General features: G+C 39.9%; 1 protein-coding gene across 1 annotated transcript; it reads right to left on the bottom strand.

The window, feature by feature from the left end:
• Window positions 1-648: 648 nt before the first annotated feature.
• On the bottom strand, window positions 649-21,874 carry EFNB2 (ephrin-B2). The gene is made up of 5 exons (XM_010136223.1): window positions 21,867-21,874; window positions 20,894-21,177; window positions 3,535-3,627; window positions 2,661-2,774; window positions 649-1,062 (listed from the first exon to the last, which is right to left on the bottom strand). Exons 1-5 carry the CDS (start codon window positions 21,872-21,874, stop codon window positions 680-682), a joined length of 882 nt encoding a protein of 293 aa, XP_010134525.1. The 3' UTR covers window positions 649-679.
• Window positions 21,875-23,020: the final 1,146 nt, after the last annotated feature.

Below are 23,020 nucleotides of genomic sequence, written 5' to 3'. Positions count from 1 at the left end.
AACACAATTTCTATAAATGTATTACCCATTCAAGTGAGGCTGCTGTAGCAGATGGATGGAGCGTGGATCTCCAAACATTAATGTTTCATTAGTGATTCAGGAGGTGGAGTGAAAGGAAATTTATGTGAAGGATGGCAGAGCCTCAGATAACAGAAACAAATGGAACAGTGACAGACTAAAAGCAAGAGAACTTTAACAAGTCTTACTTAGACACTAAGGTCTATGTGACAAATCCAGTACACACTGAGAGAGACACACAAAAGTCAGAAGATTGCATTTCAAGCTTGATATATCCTAGAGCACCTTCCCAGGATGCCTAGAGCTATTAACATCCACGGATCACTCCATCTTCCCTTGGCTTTTGTACATGCCTGAACGCCCACAGCACATGGCTTTGAGGATGATGAATGTAACGAGAGTACAGCAATCAGAATGGGCATCTTCTACATAAAAGTCTTCCAGCTTTTAGTGAATACTTATTCGCCAAGATAGGAATTCTACAGACTAGGTAAGCTGTCCAGCTCGCATCGGCTCCCAGAGAAAGAGCTGTCACCTTCTCCTCCCTGTGCTTGAGTCAATGCTTGCGCACAAGGTGTCATCACAAACCCCAACAGAAAGCATTTGACCAGTGAGTTTCCTCTATGACTCAACTGTTACCACAGAGCTGGTTGTGTGTTTCTCAGACCTTGTAATAAATGTTTGCTGGACTCTGAGGAGGCATCTCTTGAACTATGTACACCGGATGTCCATAGTCGCCGCTGACTTTTTCATAGTGGGGGCAAAAGACACTGTCTGCAGTCCTTAGAGGAATGATAATGTCACTGGGCTCAGAACCATTGTTGTTGCCACTGCGTTTTGGGGTGGCTAACGTACTAAGTGAGAGAGTTGTCGTGTGTTGCGGGGAATGCTTCCTGTGTCTTCTCCGGTACTTCAACAAAAGAACCACCAAAGTGATGATGATGACGATGAAAATGATGCACCCTGATGCAATCCCTGCAAATAAGGCCACCTCTGAACCCAGTATGCTGGAATGCCCAGCTTTACTGCCATCTGTGCTAGATCCTGGAAAGAATGGAAATACAACAGACAAAAGTTATTGTCATCCTGTGACTTGTTTACGCTACTTAAAAATGTGTAGAGTAAGCAAGACTGGAAGAATTAACTGACAGATAAACTTTGACAAACCAATTACCCTGCTAGACAGCTAAATGCAAACAGCCGAAGTCAGCAATCAGTATTAAACAAGACTTTGTGTCTGTTGGTCTCACTTTTGTGGTACTCCCATACCACCCTGCTTCATACATCATCATCCATCAGCAGTGAGGACTGGCACTGACAAGGCAGCCTTTGATGCACACCGCATCTTTTAACAGATGCTGGCCAGCCCCAGGCAGCAGAAAGGGGTGGGATAGGACTGCAAGGGGAATAACATTCCTCAGGACAACTGGTACTGGTCAGTGTCACGCCATTCTTCTGCTGTTTTATCTTTTGCATACTGACTGATGTTAAGCTGTCCTTAGTGCCTCTTTACGTGCACTCTTCTCACTTGCAGAGAAAGCAAAGGAGCTTGAGGCAGTGCAGGAGACAGGCAAAATGACTATGGCATATATCTGGTTTTATTAACTTATGTTTACTTAAAAGAAAACACCACCATGCATTTGGTAGTCAGAAAAAGCTCACATGCTGAACAGCCTGTTGAATATTTGATGCCATCACACTATCCTATTATTTGGCTCAAAAATGAAATGAATGCTCACTTGACACTGTCTCAACTGAAAATTTGAACTGCCTTCCCTCTCTTGATGCTCACTCACAGGTGGAAGAATGCTGCAGATGCTATGTCCATGTAGCTGTGAACTTTTCCTACTGGAACCTCTGTAGGAAATGGCTAAAGCCTGCCCAGTGACTGCTATATCAAAGATTCATTAGCTCAGTAACTAAAGACAGAGCTAGTAAGGAAAACTTGCAGCCATTTTTGGGAACCCAAGAAGCAACCGTCAGCAAGTTTTGGTTCGTAGCATTCCCAGTCCACTGAATTTTATTCCAGAGACCTTAGGTCTTAAGAGTTAAGGTTTTTTCTTGTTCACCTAAAGTCTGAAATGCATTCTGAAGATACTCGTTTGAACCACCTGTTTGTCTTGTTTAGATATTTACTAAAAAAAAAATAAATTAAATTTAGTGAAAGACCAGCCATTCATGTAAAAACTTTACAGGGTCAGTTAAAAGATCAGGACATTAATTATAGATGCCTTGAAATAAACTTTATAAATGGCTGTCGAGAACCACTTGATAATGTATTATACGGGAAGAGAAAGACAGAAAGACTTGTTCATCTGCCAGGGTACTAAATGTAAGACAGCATTCACCATCGTAAAGCTGCTTAGTGAATGTCCTATCCAAAAACTTTCCTGTAAATGAGTGATATTCTCACAAGATGTAATTAACTTCTACTGCAGAATGAAAGAGGGGAGAGAGCAGTTGTTGCCAAAACTTGCAGCTCCCAGACACTATCCACCAGAGCATCAGAAGTGGCTTTTGCTTCATCTCAGCACAAAAAGCTTTTTTATCCTGGCACTTTAATGGTAAAATACAATGCGTTTGGAGGCAAAGGAGGAGACTCTGCCAGAGTCCTGTCCAGGTGGGAGCCCTGCCACACCTACCTGAGTGGTCCTTCACAAAGGGGCTGGTGGTGGAACTCTTCCCATTGGTGCCAGCTTCCTGCTCAGGGCGCTTGGTGGGATCCGTGTGCCGGGGTAGCCCCGCCGAGTTGGGATCTGGGGGAGAGAAAGATGACTCATACAGCTTCGGTGCTTGATGGTACGAAGCCTTATAAGCTGGCTCTAGGTACCTCGTGAGACATGAATGGTTTTGAACAGAAGATCCTTTATGCAAAGGACTGGGAGATATAAGAATGTAATTTTCCTTTTAAAGCAAAGTGGCTATATTAGTTATTTCAGAGGTTTAAATTGTGAGGCCATCTGCAGAAACTATAGGGACTCCTGTAATTGGCAAGAAAAGCTTTGCAGATGACATTTCAGTTTAACTGAGGAAGCTGATTGACTACTAAACCAACTTCTGCTCAGAAGAGTAACTCTTTCTTCCTGCACAATAGGTTATCTATATATGAAAAGAGACAATGAACAAAAACCTCTCTGTAATCAGAATTCATAACAAGCAAACTATAGAAATATTAGCTTCCCTCCTTTCACGTATTTTAAATAATTTTGAGCAGCAGAGTTGTGGCTTTTGTTTTTAAAATAAGAACAAAAATGACTGAAACGCACTCCTCTCCGGTGACCTTTCCTTCCAAGGGATCTCTCCAGTGAAGAGATCTTATTATGCTAACCTTCCTTCTGTAGAAATCTGTCAGTAGCTGAAGAAGAGAAAAGAGGCTTTTGCTTTCAGACTGTAAGGCAGGAATTACCACACTAGTCTTGGCTGGCTCTCTGCTCTACACCACCTAAAGAAGTTTCAAAACTAAAAGGACTTAAGGACTGATCAAAGTGATTTCAGGGAACAGCAGATGGTCTTTACCTTGTCCAACTTTCATGAGGATCTTCATGGTTTTTGTCTGGCACACCCCTCCCTCCTGGTTATCCAGGCCCTCCAAAGACCCATTTGATGTTGCTGATTAAAAATAAAAGAAAAATAATAATAAAAAAATAAATAATAATCAGGAAATCAACAGGCAAAGTGCTGTGAACATGAGTGTCCGATCGGCCAGGACCTGTTCTTGTTGCTTGGACTGACCTATGGAAAGTTGTAAAATGTGGAAAGCCAAAGGAATGAATACATTGGTAAGCCATACAACATACACAAATGGAGCAATGTGTTATAAGGTTTCAAATTTACCCAGCAACCTTTTTTTCTATGCACGATTGACTGACTGACTTGGACGAAAACATAGCACCTTGCTAAAAGGTGATGGAGTCGGCTGAAAAGGAAACCCTGGCAGGCTCAGAGGAGCAAAGCACTGAAAATTCACCCTTTTTTTTCCCCCAACAATATCTTTCTAATCACCACGTTACACCTGCTTCCTCTATTACAAATCTCCTGCTGGAAGAAGCGAACATATACAAAAGACCCAGGTGAAAGCTGAGATTCTGTGCTGATTGGAAAACCATTTAATATTTTAAAGTACAATCTCACTTTTCTCAGCATTGACCAGCCTCTGTGGGGGCGGGTGGCAGGGGGGAACATGCTCTATTCTCACAGAAACCTTTTAGCTTGTACAAACAAATGGGTGCTTTCTCCTGCATTTATATTGTTCTCGCTTATCTAGGCGCTGGCTGGAACTGTGCAACCCCACTGCAAGCTGACACTGCACTGTGATTTGTGCATGAAGCACAACTCCCTTGGAGAATCCAAAACGTTGAGTCATGGCCTCCACTGCTGCCCAAGCCAGCTGTTGTTTGCAAACCCCAACAGCTGCTGGAAAACTGTTGGGCAGCAGCTCGGCCCTGGGCACCACCCACGTCAGCATGTGTGCTGGTGCCCTTGCCACGGTGGCAAAGTAGGCGGGTCTGCCAATGGTGGACTCTGGCTTCACTATTTGGGGAACACACCACGGGTTTTGGCAGCCTAGTTACCCTGGGGGTTCAAATTTTGCCATTGTTCCTTGGAGCTGTTTACCCAAGGCCCAAAACGCACGTACAAGAGGGTGCTTGCACACACACTGGCACTGGGCCAGCAGCTGGAGAAAACAAATAGAAAACGGGAGATAACGGAACTCAAGCTCGCTGCTTGATGAACTGCTTAAGCAGCACTTTCCTGCCCCTGCCCCTCTCCTTTCAGCTTGGGATCTAATGAACCAGGGCTTCACACTGTTCAGACCTTTGTTTTTAATTCTTGCTCCTTCTCTTTCGCCCTCCTTGGGGATTTTCTTTCAAAGGCAGCCTATGTATATTTCCTTTTTCCTTCACAATGTCTTCCTAGCCCCATGGCAGTATTTTTCTTGCTCTAATCTTCTCTCTAGCCATAAAGATATAAACCCCATACCGCTGAACCCTGCTTCCTAGCCTTTGATCTGCTTCTTGGTTTTTGTTCCACTTCTGCCTCTTTTGTGACTAACTCGAATTACAGCCACCATACAAACTTCCCAAATTGTGCTTTCTTTTCCCAAAATTCCCTTCTCTTCATATGTAGACCCTCCCAGTTTCTCCTCTTGTTCCCTCCCCCTGTGAAAACAGGACAATGGCCATACATGCATTTACTTTTTTTTCCAACTTGCAAAAAAGACTTTTGAAAATATAAAAGAGCACAATGAGTAATTTAAGATAAAAGCTGATCTGAAATGTGCCACTGCATTGCCACGCTCCGAGAATAATGGAGACATATAGTTTTGTTTTCTTTTGTTTTTTTCCAGAGGGGAAAAAAAAAAATCAATACTAAGAACCAGTTCTGGACATAAATCAAACGTGTCTTTGCTGAAAGTGGTTTTTATGACCTATTTGCCAATGTACCAGCACAAGGACAAGGGGAAAAAAGGAGTAAATAGAAACACCAAAGCTAAGCATCAACAGAAAGTACAACTAATAAATACTGAGTTTGTCTTGCATTTTTTGTTATTATTCATCTGGTTTTTAATCGAAATGATAGGGGCTCACATCTCCTTAAACACCTACTTGATTTTAATTCAATAGAGTGCTGCTTCTTCTAAACATCAATGCCTTTTTATTCTTTACAGGCTTATCCATTTAACCCACAGAGCAGGAGACCTCAACAGGATGCAGAGGATGCAGTCTGACCTCCATACAGAGTAAGCAAGTAAGATGGCAAAAAGAACGCAAAATTACTTCAAATACAGTCTCCAAACACGAAGGACCAGATGTACAATGAGTCTGGTTGTGTGCCTACCCGAGTGCAATCTGCCTCGCTTGCTAAAGGAATGCTTTCATAGCTTTGATGTCTGATGAATGAATTTGCAGAATTATTCACTTTTTCCACAGTTCTTCAAGGGGTTTTCAAAAAGCCTACGTTATAGTTCAGAGTAGAGACTGCTACATCTCGAGAACCAGGGAATTTTCAAAGAGGAGCATTTCAGTGACAAAGCAAAGTTTCCATCTCGGCTTCTCCCTGTAATTAAACTGACAATTACCCAAGGCCACTGGAGGAAATTATTTTTCAAAATTCATTAAGACTATCGAAATATAACCTCACATATCCCTAGTGATACCACGAAGAAAGTGGGTAGTTTTAAACACATCATTTCAAGCTTTGAAGAGCTGCACGAAGAAAAAGAAGTAATCTGGGGCATCGGAGAAAACACTGTTCCATACTGCTAATGCCCCTGGATGGTTTAGTGTGCAGAGGTCAAACAAGGGAGCAAGTAAAAAATATTCCTCAAATACTTGCTGCTGTCTTTCTATATTGATCTCCAAATGAAAATTACAGCCACTATCATGTAAGCTCTACCACTGCACTCACATTTCTTCAGGAAAGCGACCCAGTACCTAGAGGTCTGCTCACACTGAAAGGATATTTAAAAAAAAAAAATGTCTGTGACAAAGAGTTTTGGGTATAAACACAAAAACATAACACAAATACTTTGAATGCAAAATGGAAATGCTACTCTCTGGTGTGTTTATATGATCAAATTCTAGACCTTCCTTCCAGTTTATTTTTATATACATACATATGAAAAGGTCTGGGTTTTTTTAAAATATATTTAGGTCTAAATATGGATATATTTTAGAGGCAATTACTCACAAACGAACTACCACACATGGCCTTGTGCTAAGAAGATTAGATACTACTTAAATATTAACATTAATAAACATAATTAATGATTAATATGTTTTTTTGTAAGTATTAAATACTCTCAGGATCCCACACTTCACACTTTGTACTAATACAGCAACACATGGGAAACTAAAAGTAAGTACAATGTTGCTAAATAGGTAACAAAGTATTTTTAAATCTTCTGATGGATAGGTACCTCTGATTTTCTAAGATCTGTCCTGTTCTACTGGTGTCAACTGGAAAACTAATAATTACAGTCAAAAACCCATTAAATTATTCAGTCAACAGTTTATCCACACCTACCAATAAAAACATATAATGCCCTAAAATCTTTATTAATTTTAAGACTTTCTGAGAAAATTGTAATAATTTATAGGCAATGTTTACAGCAGTCAAAGATTATGTCTGAGCTCCATATACACAGACACTGTGAGTCTGTATTCCTTGAATACAACAGTAGCTGCCATTTTATAAGGAATGTAAGTTTGGGTTTTCAACTTTTAGAAGAAACTAACTTGTTATGGTTAGGAGTCCGCTGATAGGTACTTCCTTTGGAGAAGCTAGTAAACATTTTCAGTTTCATAAAATACTAGCTTAACGTACCCTCTCCCTTACACAAGAGGAAATTAAATTATTCAAACCAAAGTACCATTCCAGATCTGCCTTCAAAATATATAAATTATTAAAAATAAAATCAAAACACCCCCCCACACCCCAGAACTCATGTAAATCAATCTATGATGCTTTACATTTATTTGCCTTTAAAACTTCACAACCGTTGTTTATTGTGCAAAATGGATAAGTCATAAATGCAGAGGCAGGGAATCAGTGACCGAAAGAGTAAGCTGACAAGAATAGTTCCTGGCTATGATTCTTATAGAGTCCCCATGGAGAGGAAGTAATATTACATTTTAATATGTCTTCATTTGATTGTTATTACTCTGCCTCCCGGGAGGCTAAGCCACTGCATGGATCTTGGCTGTTTTCAACCTATCAGGTTGGTAACATTGCTCTAATCAGATGGAGAATTAAGCGGCTGGATTTCTGCCTGTATATAGCTTTTCACTCACAAAGAGATTAGAAATTAAGGTGTAGTCATAGAAATTCAACTTCCTTCACTCCTAAAACTCCACATTAAAAATCGACAAAACGCCATCACAATTACTTAAAACACCAGCAGACAAAAATCTCAGTATCTTAATTCTGCCACAATTATTACCCATACTTTAATGTTTTAGGATTATGAAAAACATTACCTACTTGCAAATTATATGTCATATTGTTTGAACTAACCCAACTTTATATCACATTTATTTCTATACATTTCTATACATTCCATACATTTCTTGTATGGAATGGACTGCACAGCTGAAGGGAGAAATGTCAATCATAGTACTTAATTTTCCTGTAAAAACTAAATGGACCTTAAACCACAGACTATATGAATGAATGTGTGACAGTAACCGATGAGCGGGGGGCAAAATTGGTTTTGCCCACCCTTAGTGTGCTGGATGACACAAGCCGTTTGGCAATGCATCAAAGACACATCATTGACAAGGTCATCAAGAATTAATTGCTGCTGAGGTGGATCTGTTGATAGGAAAACAAGAATTAGAGGTTTCTTTGGGGTAGATCAGTACTGTCCAGCAGTAGTGATTTTCACTGTTTTTTTTCTTAAATACTACTTGAATTCAGCATCAGAAAATAGGTTTCTCAAAATCAGAGCTAAATAAAATCAAATAACCCTAGCCATCTCCACTTTTCCCCAGTTGCGCTTAGAAACATAATGGAACAGCCAGAACTGCAGCAAAAATCCATGAAAGCTTTAGAACCAAGAGGAGTAAGACGTTACTCTTAAAGCAAAGCTGCACTTGATCTCATACGCACTCACAGGATTACTAAGCGCATGTGAAGCTTCTGAGGGTTTTTTATTTTAATAAGTAATAGAACACTATTTTGGCCAGGCATCGTGTGTTTCTTCTCTGACTGCTTTCATCTGCTTTTGGTCCTTTTAATGACTCTCTTAGTTAAGCACCAAAGAAATAATTCTTCTTTCCCATAAATTATCTAAATTTATGGGACAGGTTAAGAAGACCAGAAATCACACACTGAGAAACCACAAATCACAGATCACAACACAGAGGTTGTTTCTAGACCAGCCAGGGATGAAGAACAAGGCAGCTGAGGTAATAGAAAGAGAGTTTTAATTAAACAAAATTAATTTTTTTTTTCCCCACTGGGTAGCAATGCCAGATCTGCACAGAGATCTAAAACAACAAAAAAAGATTTTTCAGGCCACTCACCAAACAGGTAGTTTGGCAAACACTATGTTGAGTGAGCTGCAGAAAGTTTAGAGAGAAGATAATACACTAATTTAAGCTCCTAGCAACTAACGGTTTACCCTTGCTTGTAGAGACAAGAAACGAGATTGACACAGAAACCTGAACTTTGTTAAAAAATGAAACTGTTGTCCAAAATTTAACTATCAGCAGACCCAAACCTGGACCACAAGTGCTAAAATTTAAATACATTATGAATAGTTGTGCAGACTCCTGTCAACATGTTGTCTGCATTTCCATCTACAGACAACCACATCCTAACTTTTCTACTAATGTTACAGGCACAAAGAAAGGATCTTTAATAAAGAAGATAAAAACCTTCTGAATTTGCTTAATCAATACAATTTACGACACTGAGACAATCATGAAAAACATTTAAAAAATGGTTTACCAATAATTTTGCATTTTTCTAAAATGTCTGGTTTTTTTATTTTTGTCCTACTTGTAAAGTCAAGGTGGGAGCAGAATTTAGAGGACTTTCTCAACCTAAAGGCCATCCATAAACTTTCATTCTCTAAACACTATTCCGCACATTTCTTCAAATTAAGTTAGGTGTTTTTCTTAAACTAAAGCTTATGGAGTGTTTATAAACACTCTTGAAGCCAGCCTTTTTTCCCTGTATCCACACGTGGCCAAAATTCTATGTGAAGAAAAGGACAAGAATTCCCGCTTCTTCTTTTCCACTTCTTATCCTCGTTGTTTTTTTAAATTAAGTCTTATGTTGTATGCTCAGGATTTATATCTAAACAGGATCCACAAAATATATTTTACACAACAATTAAGCAGCAATGCCCTCCCCAGTCAAGCTAAAACCAGAACAAAATGAAGTAAAGTAGATACAGGCCTCTTCTTGCCTGGAAGAAGAAAAAGGCTCTGTAGTGAAACTTTGTGATTCACTTTTCTAACCACTGCTCTAAAATGTATCTTGTCCAAACGCAAATGGCGTGACTTTTGGTACTTACGATGTGGGACTCATGATATAGGGGTCCTTCTGTAATTGCCAGAAAAGTCTCCACTTGTGTCTCCATTATGTTAAGAGAGGGACAGATTTTATTACTGTTTCAATTTTTTTTAGAGGGTGCAATGTAGAGGACACAAGACAGAACCAATCAGTTCTGCACTGTAATACTCCTTGGTACATACCAACTGTTTAGTCCCAGACAAACCTCCGAAAATCCGCAGACTCCTCTTGCCACATCTCATGTGACCTGCCTGAGAAGGGCCACCCAAGTATTAAGCACAAAATAGACAGAGAGTTCTTTAAAGTTTCCTACATTCAGAATGATTCTATCAACGCCAGGGAGACATGGCATCATACAACAAAATACAAGTGGTAAAAAACCAAAATCCCTTTATGTCAACAAAGCCTTTCCATAACGGGAAAAACAGACAGGTTTTCCAGAGCAAGATGGAGTTGGAAAGCAGAAAAAACCTGTGAGCTTCAACTGGTTTCTGCTGCCTATTGTTTTAAAAAACACTACTTCATCTCTCGGTTAAGAAATACCACAGCTGAAGTGTACTAAACAGTAAACTGTTTGCTGAATTATCTATTACAGAAGGCCACAGCATCCACCCACCTACAACAAAATCCTACTTGCTTCACTGCTGTCAAATGTCCCTTTTCAAAATTCTCTTGGAAAAAACTAGAGATTATTTTAAAATAAATAAATAAAAGCATCGCAATACTGCATCACTGTGAATGACAATTTAAGTCTTTCATTACAGTTATGCATTTCTAAAAGTATTTCAGTTCTATATTTCACATACTCGGAGAAATGTTGTCAGATAATGATCTCCTACACACATGGTTGCTTCTAGTTTACATAAACAAATTATATATTTGTGAGCGCTGAAGTAACTGTGGCAGATGTAAGCCCACTAATTATGATGTATTCAGCATATATCGAAAAGTATGCATCTAAACCAGATTACTACCTAGTTAGCTTCACCAACCACAAACAGGCATTTTATGCAAGATTATCCTTTCTCCTGGCACACTACTGGCAAAAGCCTCTCAAGGAGAGAGAAGCTTCTCATGGACAAGGAGAAATATCTCCTCACTACCACAGCAAGCTTTGCTTAACAGTTCAGCTGAAGAGAACTAATAGAATTAGTTAACATTCAAGTTACACTGATTCTTGCTAATGACAAGACAGCTTGCTGGAAACAAAAGCCAAAGCTTTTTTTTAAATGAGGACCTGTTTTCTGTATAGTACGAACTCAACACCACTCTTCAAGGATGTTCATCCTCCTTGAAAAACTCTGCTTTCTGTCTGTAGCACTTGGATACGAAAGGGTTATAGTGAAAGTTCATATTAAATAAATAACAAAACTCTTGCTCATTCTACTGTCACTAATTGCATGCAATGATATTAATGACCCAGTAATTGCTATACGAGTAGCACTGAAGTGGAAAACATCATTCTGAGGCAGAGTTCATCTCTAGGTGGTAGGACTTCACCAGTGACTGAGTTAATGCCTAGTGACAGTTTTGAATATAACACTATAGATGAGAAAATGTGCCAGTCTCATGGTTATAACAGTTCAGATGGACATGATGTTATTTGCTTTGACCACACAGAGTCCAGGAGTAACCCCAATAAAGTGCCACAGCCAGAGTTTGCCCTACAGATGAACCTCATTCCTTTCAGGGGAGATGCTCTGTACTACAACCATCCAGAGCAATTTTCCACATGTTTGCTTCAATAAAAGAATACCTTCATCTCCTCCTTTTACACCAAGCACAACGAAAATGCGCTTTATTGCAAAACACAAAAAGCTATTTACATCATCTAACTATCCTTCAGCAACACAGTTTGGCGCCTTAGTAGTGAGATCAATTATGATACTATTGGATGACTGTGCACTTGGCAAAGACGATCAGAAGTTAAGCGCTGTTTTGACTGCAGTATGCTGATGTTTGTGTTTAGAACTTGAAAATACCTACGGAGTAAAACATAATGAGGGAACACTGCTGATGTAAAGCAGTCTCAATTTCCAAGGTGCTACAGGACCTCTAGTTCAAATACACACCAGAGGAAATTAAAGGCTTTAGCCTCTTTAGAAAATAGGTACATCTTGGTTCATTTTAAGAAATGCCAATGGGATGGGTATGTTAATCCTCCAGTGTCTGAGATTTTAAGAAGTTGTAACCTGACAAGGGAAACAATACTTTCAATAACTATATTAATACCAGTTTTATTATTTCATCAGTGTTTTAATAGTATAACATTATTAAGGTTTTTTTTTCTTTTCTTTTGCAACACTAATTATTTCATTAATATCTTGATTCTGCTACCAAATCTGCTGTGGCAGCCTCTGGACAGCAGGAGGAATCAAATTTCAGAACAGGCTGAGGCCAAACAGCTGGAAAGCAGAAAAGGCACTGGGGGTCCTGGCAGACACAAAGCTGACCGTGAGCCAGTAACATGCCCCTGCGGCAAAAAGTGGCTAACAGCCTCCTGGGTTGCATTTGGCAGAGCATTACCAGCAAGAGGCAGGAGATCCTTCCCCTCTACTCAGCACTGGTGAGGACACAGCTAGAGCGCTGTGTGCAGTCACAGGCCCCTCAATACAAGGCAGACATGGACTCACAGGAGCCAGTCCGGTAACTGCTCAGGGAGATGATGAAGGAACTGGAGCATCTGTACAGGAGAAGAGGTTGAGGACTTGGGACTGTTCAGTCTGGAGAAAAAGCAACTCAGGGGCATCTTATCCATGTGTATAAATACAGGGTGGGGGAAGTAAGGAAGGAAAAGCCAGCCTCCTCACAGTGGTGCACAGTGGCAGGGCAAGAAGCAATGGACACAAACTGAAATACAGGGAATGCTGTTTAAACCTTTTTAAAAGTGAGGGTGACACAGCCCTGGACCAGGTTGTCCAGGCAGGCTGTGGAGTCCCTACCCTTGGAGATACTCAAAACTCAGCTGGACACACTTCTGGACAACTGGCTGCAGCTAAGCCTGCTTGAGCAAGGGCTTGAGCAGGGGACTAGATGATCTCCAGTGGTGCCACCCAAACTCAACCATTCCATGATTCTTTGATCAACCGCACTGTTGTGGTCTAACGCATTTACGTGCTTGAGTGAAATATTTGAAAAACAAATCCCTCTCGGTTTCCCTGGCGGGACTTAGATTCAGACTTCTGTTTCTCTCACAGCAGCTCAGTGAGCACAGAAGGACTAGTCTGCCGCTGTGGTTTAGTTATTTTTGCTGTCTTCATCTACTAAACAGAAAACAGATAAATCATGCTAACAAGATCTGAACATGCTTTTTAAAACCAGCCTTATCAGCTTTATACGGACTCTTCTCCAAGAACTGTTAAGACTACCTTAAGCCTAATCCTGCTTTTACTCACCGAAATATTCGCATGATTTCCTTGGGACTGAAAAAATGCAACTGGAAGAGTGCCCATTAGGGCTTAGTTTTATAGTCTGATTTATCAGAAATAAATCTTGAAATATTCTTTCTCCAAAGTTTCCAGTTGACTAAAGTCAGGAATAAAACAGCACAAACTGACATTTGGGCTTTTCAACCCTGTGTTTTAGATAATGAAGTTCTCAGAAAAAAAGTACATTTCCCTTCAATCCAGCTACGTAAAAATTTTAATGAGACAAGCAATTTCAAGTATTTAAAATCAATTTCATTAAAGCCTTTATAAATGGTTATGCAGTTCCTGGTCTTTTATTTTAGGACTTAAAATACCGTAATATGTAATAGATATGATACAAGCAACTGTGTAAAATAAAGACTGACCATCCCACTTGATGAGATAAATGCTCATCACCAAACTTAGGTGCAAAATGAAAGTTAAATGAGTCTCAGTATGCTAGTGCACTTCTAAGATTCAGTTTAGACAGATACTTTTCTCATAGCATAGCATGTCTCCCCAATATACACCCCCTTGATTTAAACAGTTACTCATAGCCTACATACACATATAAAATATGCATATAAAGAGTAACATACACACTCAATACAACCTTCTTCTGTGTGCAGTCCTATTAAGGATATGTATGTAAATCTAAGAACATACTTATCTTGTAAATCAATGTTTATGCTGTTTTTTTGCAAAGTACTCCAAGTGTTCCTTATTGCTGGTATGCCAACTATAATCTATACAGACTTCTAAGTGAAAACATTGCATCTTTCTTTGTGAATGTATTGCGTTTCCAGTATTTATCAATTGTTTATGAGGAACTAAAAAATGAAAAAAATATATAGTGACTGAAAATGTTAAACAGCTTCCTTTTAAAACCTGTTTAATTCCTGATTATTTCCTGAATAATTCTTTTTTCCAGTCTGAAAAATTAGTCTTCATTTTCTCCTGATTCCATATCTATTTGGAATACTTGAAGGGGGAGGAGGGGAATAAATGTGGGGTGGGTTTTTTTTTCTTCACAAGGTGCCATCAATTAACAAACTGAGCATTCCTATCTTTCATTTCCTTCCCTTAGGAACAGAGAAATAATAACAGATTTCCTGCAGAACTATCTCTGTCTACTTTAAAGGAGATAAACGGTCGGTATTGCCGAGGTAATGGCACCGAATATGAACAAAGTCCATCAATCTAAAATAGCCTTATTCTCTTACAAGACCTGTGTGGTCTGGGACAAAACCCCAAAGGACCATGACTCCATTAATCCTGCAGGTCTTAGACTCTGTTGGAAATCTGAAGCTGCACAGACAGTGATTTTTTTCTTCAATAATATTATTTGTATGAGCTGTATTTCTATTTAATTCAACAAGAGCTAAGTGGTATTGCTGATACATCCCTTAAAAGACTCTCAGCAAAGTCAAAGACTAACCTCTCGGTATCATTTTACACTAAAAAGAAATTATTTGTCTAATTTTCTGAGGAAGGAGGAGAAAGCAAATGGAAAAAAAGTGATCCTTGTGCAACTGGAATTGCGGTGGCTATTATCACATAGGTTTTCACCACCACCACCACCAAAAAATAAATAACAGCAGATTCCTGGACCACAGAGTTTTTAACAAAAGCATGAACAATGTCTTTGTTACAGAAGAAATGCAATTGAAGTTCTGATACAATTTTTGTCCCCATTTTTGCTAGTTCAGAATTAACCTCCAAACAAAGGAAAACCTACTGTTTCCATTCCGGTGGCTCTCACTAGATGTTTGGGTGGGTGCAGGGGCCTGCAGACTGAAATCTCAGACTGAAGCCTTAGAGAGGTGTGAGAATGCCCAGACATACAGATTATCCAGCGTTTAAACTGTTTGATCAGAATACTAAAATAACATTTTAATGTAAATCTATTTGGCCACGCAAAGAGATTTATTCTTCCAATCTGGGCCATATTTCAGGGCACAATCTATATTGTTCTTTAAAGAGTTCTTCCTCACACATTCATTGCTCTTTAATTGTAACAGAATGACAAAGTGAAAACACGAAAATTCTTGTGATTTTTTCAATCAGCTAATGCTGAAGTTTCAGAATGACTGTTTTGATTTTAAAAGCCACAGTACTATTAAAGCAGTCAACCAATATGTAGTGCTACTAGCTAGTATAAAACTTTATATCACTCAAGGATCAAATACATATATATATATATAATTTAAGCCAAAGGCCAATTATGTAAGTGGGTCACTTGGAAAAAGTTGACAAAAAACATTTAAAGAAAGGTGCGTATTCCTTTTTGCCAATGTCAAAGCCAATGAACATCACCAGCTCAGCAAGCCTGGATAACGAGGCTGGAGGCAGAGCAAGTATTTTAGAGGAACCTTGTCTAGGACCATTCTGTAGTCCCCTCCCAAGTCTCAAGCCATTCTTTTACATATTTTGAACAGGTGAAGACATCATTGCAGGTGACTTATTTTTTAATGTTGATGATGCCACCCCATAATCGACATTTTACTTATGCAAAAGAAGAGGTGAAATGAGCAGAGTATGTGCTTGCCTGGCCAAACTATCTCAAGAGCGTGACGGTGGCTCGAAGGCAAGCACCACTGCTCCCTTCCCTCTAGCGTAGCTTCCCGCAGGCTTCCCGAGGGCACTCCCTCAGTGCAAACCCGGCTTACCGTGGCACCCTCTATGTCCTCTGACTAAAGGCCAATTTGTTGGGAAGGGTTCAGGACAACTCCTGTTCACCAAAAGTAAACATCTTTGGCATATTATATATGCTTGCATTATGCTAATATGTCTCCCACCCATACAAGAAACACTGCATCTGAGAGGTACTGAATCAGTTACACCATGACCTACCTAAGCACTTGCAGATCAGTCCCCTAGCATTGAGAAGATACTCCTCGCTCATTATTAGCAATCCACCACGGCAGAAAATTATACTTCATCCCCTAACCATGGAAAGACATAAAAACTTTTTAATGCAAATATCAGAGTTGCAAAACTGCACACCCTTCTTCCGCTTAACTTTGCCCTTTGCACAGATATTTATGTTGTTGGGCATGATGTATCTTCCTTCACGCATCTGACTAAGGATTTCCTTAGAGACTTATGATATGTTAGCTAAATGGTTGCATATTTTAGGATAATCTAACATTAATACTTCTGAGATCTGAAGTACATTTGACCTTCTCCAGTTCTTCTGAAAAGAAATCAGGGAGCTGTAGGAAAATGAATCTATTAATTTCCCAGGAACCAAAAAACTGATGATAACAAAGAAGAGAAAACCAAGGACACTCTGTTACATCATTCATTCACTTTCCCAATACCATATCCTAATACTTATATTGAAGAATGACCTCCAGGACTCCCGTTCTTGGCAGGCCCCGGCCGCCCCGTGCCCAGGTCTGTGATGTCCAGAGGTAGAGCAGCGACTCTTTCACAGGCACCCCCTTGCTGTGGGGAAGGAGCTTGCGTGCCCTTGTGAGGTTGAGAGCTGTGCTGGTGGTGGCATGTGCCTCCGGTGGGGTCTCCCAAGCCAGACAGGTCTCAACTGAAGGGTCAGACAAAGTGTGTCCGCGGGCAGGATGGGCTCACTGGCCTTCGGGCAACCATCCTAGGAGAAGGACAACTCTGACTCCAAACCCAGGCAGATGGAGCTCGTTTAGCCTTGTAAGGCATCCATCATCTAAGAGAAGGATACTCTAACCAAACCTACGACCCGAGGACTTCGCTGTCACCGTCCAAGCTCGCTAGGCCCTGGCAGATGAACCTCAGGTGTAAAGGGTGGAGCCAGTTCCGCGCACGCTGCACCTCACCTAAAAAATCCACCATGCAGACCCGAAGGGTGCACTCATCGCTTGCAAAGCCCTGAGGCGCATTGGCCTTTTCAGCCATCAGCGCGCTTGCAGTAAGTGTGGGGAAAACCCTTCCCAAATCTTCGTTTGTGAAGCCAAGCCATGATGATGGTGATATATTGAAGAATATCTTGCCAAGAAATGGATTAGATTATTTTTTTCCCAAAGTACCATTAAATGTGAAAACAGGTATCAGAAACCGATCTAGATTTTGGTTTGTTTTTTTTTTCTTTTAAAATTGTGAATTGTGGAATGAGAAAAGTTGCATCTTTTACATGCTTAGACCTAGGGTAGAATTGAGTGGAAATTATACCTATCTGAATGATATAAAAATTATGGCTTGAAGAATTCCTGTACGATCACATTTCCATAGAGGTACACAGGGTTCAGGCAGCTGCTTCATCCTGTGTTATAACTCCTCATCCCAAAATGACTAACCCCCTAATCTGAATAGAGATTTTACTGTTTAATACAGCTCCACAAATCACATACTATTACCTTAGAAAAACGAATCATGTTTTCAAATAATGTCAAGATAATAAAGGTACATGATGATGTACAAAACATTTAAAGGGCTGACAACAGCCTGCTTGCATAAACAGCGTGAGATGAGGCTGCAGACGCAGCCATTGCAAGCCCTGTAAAGATGCTGGGCTCAGTAAACTCTTGTGTCAGGTTTGTCTGATACCCCTTACTCGAGGGAATACAAGATCCTAAAATACTCCAAAATGAAAAGCTGGCACGTAAAATGCATCATTGCCTTCACTTCACAGCACTCCCAGACCCCCAGAGGAGAGGAGAGGAGAGGAGAGGGAAAGAAAGCAAGGAAGGAAGAAGAAAGGAAGAAGAAAACAAGAAAGAGAGAATGAGAGAAAGAGATAGAGAGTAGTATCAGAGTTGGTGGGAGACCCGATGCATTCCCCTTTTGGACCTGAGGACACCTGTAAAATTACAGGTCTCGGAATAAGGATGCATGCAAACAATTTAATGGCCTGATTTGCGTACATGATTAAGATGTATCATATTACTTCTAGAAATGACAGTAAATGTCCTGACTACCAGACAAGGCTATGTCAGGTCATGAGCTTTTGAACACAAACTGCCAAAATTCCACCTAGCTCCAGTATCTCTGTAAAATCGTCTCCTAGCTGAGCCCTGGCCTAGTTTCCTACACCTCTTAAGTGTTTCTGAGACCAACATCAGTGAATTCATTGTCTTCTCCCTGAATGATAGAAAAGCAAAAGTTTTAGTTGCAGGATGGCTGGGTTTTCAGGGTTGGGTTGTTTTCCTATTTTTTGTCCAACCTATTAAAACGTATAGGTACCCTGGCTGCGAGCTTGGTTAGTATGCCAGCAATATCGTGATAAATTAGCCATTTGTTTATGCCAGAATGAGCAGGACAAGTAATATCTTAAGGCATTTCAGTGTTACTTCAAGGCCAGTGTGATTTTTGAGGCATTAGGCTGAAGGCTGAGCAAGTTCTTTCAACCAAACCATACTATAATCTTCCAGGAAATACGTCTATTATGTATTATTGCTATAATGAAATAATTATACAAAACTAATGAAAATGAGACATATTTAATAATTCTCTGGGTAAATCCATGACATAGATATGACAGAACTGACAGGGTATCAAAAAGCTCCATTTGTGCCCATAATTTTCAGGTAATAATTGTAACAGGGCCATTTGTTCCACTACAGCTGGTCTGCTGTGGATGTTTTTAAAAGCAGCCCTAAATTCTGAACATATTTCATCATTAAAGACAACTATTTGAGCATGGTGATTTTCATGCTACACATTTTCAGTGGAGTTACAGACAACTACCTCTCAACATCTAATCTTGCAGCTTTTACCCTGGTAAATCTCACTGGATTTCAGTTAAATGCTGTGTAAGTGGGATCAGGTTTTTATATACCCCTTGACTAAACAGAGAAAGCCCCTATATTAAGTGATCCTTTTGCCAAATTTTACAAAAAGAAAAAAAAGAATTTTTTATCTCCCACAACTGTTATTTAGTAATTTCTATATTTAATATTTAATACAGTGAATTCTTACTTTGTTTCTGTGACATGCAACTTGTTTTATACATAGCATGTACTATTATGGATATAACTGAGAAGTGAGCATTAACTTATATTAAATAGATTTCCATTTCCAGGTTTGTTTGGTTTTTTTTTTTAATTCAGAGCATTTGTAAAATAGCCAATATTTTTAACTAAGAAATTAAGAAATATTTAGAGTGGCAGACATTACATGAAATAGTGACCTGCCCTCCAGTTTTCAAGTAAGTGGCAGAAATGTGTTTCTGGACAAACTTTTTAGCAAGGTCTGTTGCGACAGGACAAGGGATAATGGTTTTAAGCTAAAAGACGGGAGATTTAGACTAGATGGAAGGAAGACATTGTTTACAATGAAGGTAATGAAACACTGGCGCAGGTTGCCCAGAGAGGTGGTAGATGTCCCATCCCTGGAAACATTAAAGGTCAGGTTGGACAGGGCTCTGGGCAACCTGATCTAGTTAAAGATGTCCCTGCTCTTTGCAGGGGAGTTGGACTAGATGACCCTTATAGGTCCCTTCCAATTCAAACTATTCTAGGATTCTGTGAAATAAGACAGAGCAGTATCTAACTTGCATGTAACAGCAGAAAAGGCAATGCACAGAATTTGTTCATCTCCTACTAACTGGTGATTCTTGTCCAAGATTTCAAAAGTCCCCAGGGGGCTAAATGAGATCCACAGGCCATAGTGTTACACTGACAAAACCTGAACCAATGTAAACTGTTGTTATACTGCTGAGATCTCAGTTTATGCTAACTCCTGATTCACATCATTAACTTTTCACATCATAAGTAATTTGAATCACTAAACACAGCAGTTACCTCCAGACTCGCTTTTAGCCATAAATCCCTGATCAGACTAAAACTCATACATAATTTAGATTGCGGAACACAGCCTGTAACGCGCACATTCTTTTTTACAAGTGCAGGACGATGAAAAAAGAGGAAATTAAACATCATGATAGCCTAGGTTTTGTCCAAGAATCCTCCTAGCTACTGCTAGCTACTACACTAAGAGACCACCATTGTGGGGAAATTACACTGTCAAAACTGGCCAAAAGGCGTTTCCTGCAAGAACCTCTGGACCACATGGAGCAATGGCCAGCCATCTCACACAGGATGCCTTAGCTCAGAATTGCCAGGCCACCCTACATCTACTCCTAGCATAAGAGCACCCACAGGCAAGGCCAATAGCACGGCTCATCGCCAGAGCTGCAGGCAGGAAACACGTCACAGTTTAGCTGCACACAGCTTTCAGTGTGAATACAGGACACAATCCTGTAGACAAAAGGAGAAGCCCTTTACAAGCCTAGAAGTGTAGTCTAATTTGGTTTACACAAACCAAGGAAAAAAGAGACAGAGGCCCAATGGAAGTCACGAATAATATCAAAAATATGCAGACAAGAAAATACTTTCAGAGAAAAAAATACAAGCTCTTCACATTATACTTAGTGTGCTTAAAATGTACAAGACAACATACAAAAGAACACACAATTATATTTAAAAAATGATCAACTGAAATTTTGAACTTACAGATGACGTAATAATCTTTGTTCTTCTGGAATTCCAGGCCCCAGAGATTAGGACTGAACTCTTGAAACTTGATGGTAAACTTAACATCTTGATCTGGCTTGGCACAGTTGAGTAGAGGTGTATTGTCCTTTTTAATAGCACAGCTATCTGCTTGGTCTTTATCAACCATGTAGACCTTATAATATTCATACTGGCCAACAGTTTTAGAGTCCACCTTTGGGCATATAATATCCAGTTTGTCTCCTATCTGTGGATATAGTACCAATCCTTGTCCAGGAAGGAATCTAAAACAGAAAGGGGGGGTTGGGGGCAGGGGAAGGAGAGAGAGAGAGGAAAAAAAAAAAGGGAAAATGTGAGACACTTAATAAAATCTCATCCAGAAAAGCAGCAACTGCGGTCGACAGAAAGGAACAAACACACAGGTTCCAAAACCAAAATGAGAGACTTGCACTAACCAGATCTTAGTAGTTTGGGCCTGACTCAATTTAATATCAATAAGATGTTTATTTAGATCTTGAAAATTACAAATGGATTGAGTGTTATATCCTTATCCCAGTTTTGGGAACTCCAGTAGGTTTTATGTCTTTGGCAGATACTGCTGTGTCTTCCACAGCAGGCCATTTATAGCAGCTAGTTCCGATGGGCTACAATCCTGTTTTTCTGCTTTGGCAACATTCTTACTATTCTTGCAAATATTTTGCTAATTTTGGACATGGGAGAATGACAAAAATAATCTTTCAAACCTTCTGAGTAGCCATGTGGGAAAGGAAACAACTTAGACCTTAAGAGTTAACGACACATTAAGATGCTGATTGTTACTACCAGTGTAACACAAAAGTCACTCACCAGGATGATGCTTACAGACTTGGGGTAGACAGATCTACTTGACCCAAGGACCACACATGCTTCTGATAAAAGACTTTTCCAAGACAGTGTGACCACTACACTACAATGATTTCTCCTCTTCACAAACTCCACCATTACCATCATTATTTCAGCTCTCCTTCTATTTCTTGTGCTACAAGTGAAACATGGGTGTGCTTTTGCCTCAGTCTAGATGAAGACCTCTTAGACAAACTGCCAGTAAGCTTTAATGTTTGGGGTTAGATATTGCAGCTTTCCTACTCGCATTAATGAAGAAAACTTCACTTCTTCATGAAAGAAAAATACAAATAATTACTTATAGTATTGATTCATCCACAAAATAAGGAGCTTTGTTCTCACAAGGACAAAAGCCACAGCAGGTTTGTTTGTTTCTTTCTCGAGAAGATGTATTTGTTCCAATTAAGACCGAGAAGTGCATGTTTTAGAACTACAGCCAACGACACAACATTCTCAAACGCACAGATCTAAAAGACTGACTTTCTTTCCTCTTTCTCCTGCCTGACAGCTTTTTCCAAAGATCTTCCTTAATGGAGAATAGGCCTGAAAAAACGACTGAAGCAATTGCTGCCTAATGAACACCCTTCTCCAAGTGCTAGCATTTAAACAGCATACGTAGTAAATCTAGCTTATTCACCGGCAGCCTTCCTGGAAAGTTTTAAATTAGAGAATTAAGACCCAAGCAGAACAAAGCTGTAGGCGTCAGTGACCTCCAGCCTCTGGCTTGGCTAAAGGAGCTCAGCAGCACATAGTAGTGCTAGGGGAGAACTTACTAAATCAGAGAAAAGGATGATGCAACGCCACAAATTTCGAATCCATCATTTACAAATGCTTGCTCCCACACAATGCAAGTTTATGATCTGTGCTAATTGAGCAGGATTATTTTCACTCACAAAGACTGTGTAAGAATTATATTTGTTATGAGGCAGCACATAGCAGGACAAAGACATGTAATTACAGATTTAGGGAAAAAGAACAATGAAATGTTATGGCAAGAAAAGTGACTGTTGATGTATAAATCACTGCGCTCTTTTGTGTCGTGCAGCATGATTTCCAGACTACAGAAACTAGGCTTGGTCACGGCTGTTCAAACTGAGATGCACTGGAGACAGGGCAGAGCTGCAACTCCTCCTCCAGTTTTTGGACATGCCAAAGCAATGCAATGCTGCCACCTCCCAAAAGCTGAAATTGTGAAGCAAATGGAAAGGTGGAAACGCATCCTCCTTGGAGTCACCGGCTTGGTGA

The sequence above is a fragment of the Buceros rhinoceros genome, unplaced genomic scaffold (genome assembly GCF_000710305.1).
Source record: "Buceros rhinoceros silvestris isolate BGI_N320 unplaced genomic scaffold, ASM71030v1 scaffold1395, whole genome shotgun sequence".
Taxonomy (NCBI): Eukaryota; Metazoa; Chordata; class Aves; order Bucerotiformes; family Bucerotidae; genus Buceros; species Buceros rhinoceros.
The sequence above is the reverse complement of the archived record's forward strand: the minus strand, read 5'-3'. Positions and strand labels throughout refer to the sequence as shown.